General features: G+C 33.5%; 1 protein-coding gene across 1 annotated transcript; it reads right to left on the reverse strand.

Annotated features, from left to right (window-relative positions):
- Positions 1–400: 400 nt before the first annotated feature.
- LOC139902145 (large ribosomal subunit protein P3z-like) lies at positions 401–1,789 on the reverse strand. The gene is given in 3 exon segments (XM_071884798.1): positions 401–460; positions 1,606–1,765; positions 1,767–1,789. Coding segments are annotated over 3 exon segments (243 nt in total).
- Positions 1,790–4,686: the final 2,897 nt, after the last annotated feature.

Genomic DNA, 4,686 nt, shown 5'->3' on the forward strand with positions numbered 1-4,686 from the left:
ATTGCGCATTATGCGCACCCTCTAGTCACACTCCCTTTCTGAACAATTTGGCATAGCCAGGAATTGAACCCGGGTGGTGTGCTTCATTGGGCAACTCGGTGGCCACTCAGACAAGCCTGAATGGTTATCATCTCCATCTTCTTGCCCTAGCTTTTTTGATTCATTTTATGGGCGATTTGAGACGGTGTTTGGTTCAAGAGGGGCCAATTTCTTGTTAAAAAGCAACCACCACAAAACCATATTGGTACTCCAAAATGCTATTTCAAAACCAGAAACATTATCCATCACGCTAATTCAGGAACTTCAACATATGTAGCTAAAAATTTAAAAGCTTAAAAGAAACAAAATGTAACATAAAGGGAGGGGGAACTAATCAAAAAGCGAAAATCCCATGTCGTCATCACTCCAGTACTCCACCACCGAAAGAGGCACCACCACCACCTCCTCCACCAATAATCACCTGCACAAAAGAGGCTCCAAATTCTTAATATATGGTGATATGCTTTCTTGCCTTATATAATCAGTATGAAGTAATAGAATATCAAGCATAGATATGTCAATTTTGGCCCATTTACTTATATATAGATCAACTTGGGTAATGTTAAATCAAGAGCATACCAATAAAAAAAATACAACAAATACTTGTATATGGAAAACTAGTCAAACAAGTAATAGGTTAGTCGGTTTTTAGGCATAATAACCTCCTAAATCATACTACTAGTCAAATTTATTATTTTGAAATAATGGAAAATTGATATTGATATTATACTTGAAATAATCTAATTATGTATATAACTCTAAGAACTTTGAACAAGAAGCATCCTAGCCAACTCAACTCAAATGACAAATTTACCTAATTTAACCCATTACGCAATCTGCCCATTTTAGCACCTTAGTTAGGACCCTCATCCTTTCCACCATGACACATTAATTGTGCATTATCAATTTTAAGCAAACAAACGATTAGTTCTTGAACAACATGTTGATCTTGGCATCCATTAAGCATAACGTAACAATTTGATTCAAATTTGCTACCTTAAACAGTTTAACCTAGTAGTAACATTATCACATCCCAGAAGAAAACTAAACTAAACAGAATTTCACCCCAAAACAATTTCTAACTTAAAGTTTAACCTCAATATATGCCGGGTAAACCAATTTAAGCTTCTTAATGATATGAAAATTGAGCTTCATTGGTACAATCATGCTTCATTTCAGATACTCTCATCTTAATTAGTTTGGCATCAATAACAGATCCTATAATTACATCTCCAAACTCTAAGGCCCCATTTGGCTCACCTGGAAGAATTGTAATTAAATTTAGACACGAAGCATGTCTAAATTCATTTCCAATTCCACCGAAATCTCATTGAATTCCGTGAGCTAAACGGGACCTAAGAATTGAAACTATCATCTCAACAAATAACAAACTTTCTCAATGCACCTTTCACATTTTAGGACAAACCATTAGTTACACAAATCAATCAGAACAACAATTTAACCAACAATCAATCATCAATTTAACAAAACAGGATATAATTATCCATCCATAATACACATATAGAAATACATATATATGTTAGTATACATATAATGGAATTATACCTGAAATACAGCTGAATCAGGGAGTACATAGCTGAATGAAGATTGAACATCGCCGGAAGAATTAGAAGAAAGAACGACGTTAACAAGTTTTCGTTGAAGTGTGTATGTAGATTCAGCAGATCTTTCACGATCTCCCTTCAACTGCTTTGCACTCCATTCAGCAAACGAATGTGTAAACTCCCATTTTTCCGGTAAATTTTTATATGAAATCACAAGCAAAGGCGGTTTTTGTTTGTTTTGTGAATTTGTGAAGGCTTTTATTTGTGCCACTATCGTTAGTTCTACTAAAAAGACGGTTTTGTCCTTTGGTAGATTACGGCGTTAGGTGATAAAACCATTACGTCCCATATTAATAATTCACCGTACATAGTTTAATAAGCACATCATTACACAATACTTTTTCCTTACTTTACAGTTTTACCCTATAATTTTTATCTATCTTTATTGTCTTATATGCAAAAGTGAAGAGTGTAAAAAAACTTTATCTTATTATTCTTATCTATTTATGAAAGTGACTATTAATTTTAAAGATTTCAAAATAATAATGAATGGAGTATTTTCTATCATATTTTTTTTACTATATACTAAAACGCCCGCTAGTAGTTTTATTGGTTTGAAACAACTAGAAGAAAGGTCTTATAGAGAAGCCTAGTAGTAAAAATAGTTTCACATTAATTTTGATAAATAGTGAGAATGACGATGGATTAGATATGAATCGGATGATCCCATACCATTTAATTTTTATTCATCAATATCTATATACATTTAATTTCACTTCATCCACCTATATTCACTGGATTAAGCGGGTAAATGCATATTTATTGAATATTTAAGAAATGTTATACTTTGTAATGTTTTTTAATATGTAATGAAAACGAAAGCGTAATATAACAAAGATAAATATAACATGATATAAATTAAAACTTTTCTACCAGAACGTGTAATCTTTGTCGGATATAGAACACAATTTGTTAAATTTACTATTAAACATAGATTATGAAAAATTAAATGTGTAATTTGTATGTTTATTAAGATAAATACCATGTTGTATTGTGAGTAGTCGTAGTTAATTCATTATATGGTTGTAAGCAAAATGCATGTGTAATGGTAAATACATATGTAATAGTTATTTTATGTGCATGTATCTATATTTATGTATTTATATATGTATATGTAATAGTTATTGTATATGCATATATCTACATTTGAAATAGTTATTGAAAAAATATATAAAAGACATGTTGATGTCAAAGTTTGACATGAAAAATATGAGTTTAGCGGATGTGATATTGTGAGTACAAATCACACGAACCGAAAGTGAACTTGTTCTAAGTCAAGCTCATTATGTGGATAAGATTATTGGGAAGTTCAATGCGAATGACTGTAATATAGCTAGAACTCCCATAGAAACGAGTCAACATCTAGTTAAGAACATAGGTGAACCTGTTAATTAGTTAGAATACTCAAGAATTATGGGCAGCTTAATGTATCTAATGAGTTGTACTCGACCCGAATTAGCCTTTGCTGTAAGCAAGATAAGTAGATACACGAGTAATCCAGGTACGTCTCACTAGAGTTGTATGACTTAGGTTACTTCGGTACTTAAGATACACTCGAGAGTACGAGCTGCATTATAACATATATCCGGTTGTGATCGAAGGTCACTGTGATGCAAACTGGATATCTGATACAAATGATTCCAGAGCGACAAGTGGTTATGTATTCACACTTGGAGGTGCTGCTATATCGTGAAAATCGTCTAAACAAATGGTTATTGCTAGATCCACGATGGAATTGGAATTCATCGCTTTAGTTAAAGCTGGTGATGAGGCAGAATGGCTACGTCAATTCATTGAGGATATACCAAGATAGCCTAATGAGACGACCCATCCTAATTCATAAGGACGAATACAATAACATATGATTACATTGCGTGGTATTTGACCTCTATATGATACATTTTACAAACATTGCATTGGTTTTTAAAATACAAACTTTCATTTCATCGAAAGTTGACAAGCATGCATACCATTTCATAATATATCCAAACTATAAATGACTTAATAATAATCATATTGAACTCAACGACTCGAATGCAACGTCTTTTGAAATATACCATGAATGACTCCCAGTAATATCTCTAAAATGAGCAAATGCACAGCGGAAGATTTCTTTAATACCTGAGAATAAACATGCTTAAAAGTGTCAACCAAAAGGTTGGTGAGTTCATTTGTTTATCATAATCAATCATTTTCAATAATATAATAGACCACAAAATACTCATATTTCGAAAACAATCTGTGCAGGTCTGCTCACTGCTGTAAAAATCATTCATATGAAATTAACACCTGGTAATCGACATTAACAACATGCATCTAGAATATCCCCCGCATACAGGCATTTCGCAAACTGCATGCAAACAGCATACAAACAGGCCACTCTTTTAAAAATGACGGTTGTGTACACCTCACAAACAGGTCATTCCTTTTAAAGCTGGCGGTTGTATACTAAAATACCACTCACATGGTATTGGGTTTTGTTGTTGTAACAGCCCAAACCAAACCACGAACAACCCGCGTGAAAATAGCAAATAAAAAAAAATTGCTGGAACAGCATATGGCGCCGCGCGCCATTCTGGTCTGTCCAAAAAGTCTTGAAATGCTAAAAAGATTGGCCACTTCCCGACATAATTAGACAAAACGCTTTTAACAACATATTCAAATATGTAAAACTAACACAATTCAAACATAAAAATGAGTTTTACAAAGCGGGGCCCACATCGACCCGAGTTACGCGTTTAATACAAATCCTGAGTTTCGACCACCAAAAAGTTTAAGTTCCAAACTACACTATGAGCATGGCGTTTGGGATTAAACTACCCAAGTCTTGGTCAAACTCTAAAAAGCTAACGCATCCAAAAAGCTTCCCCTAATCAACGACGAAAACTCTAATCCAAGACAATGCCCTTACCCTTGTCCACAACCGAACCTATAAAAATGGTAAACAACGAGAGGGTAAGCAAAGCTTAGTGAATGCAATAATTATACGAATACATATATAATTATACCTACTTGCATACAC

The sequence above is a fragment of the Rutidosis leptorrhynchoides genome, chromosome 3 (assembly GCF_046630445.1).
Source record: "Rutidosis leptorrhynchoides isolate AG116_Rl617_1_P2 chromosome 3, CSIRO_AGI_Rlap_v1, whole genome shotgun sequence".
Taxonomy (NCBI): domain Eukaryota; kingdom Viridiplantae; phylum Streptophyta; class Magnoliopsida; order Asterales; family Asteraceae; genus Rutidosis; species Rutidosis leptorrhynchoides.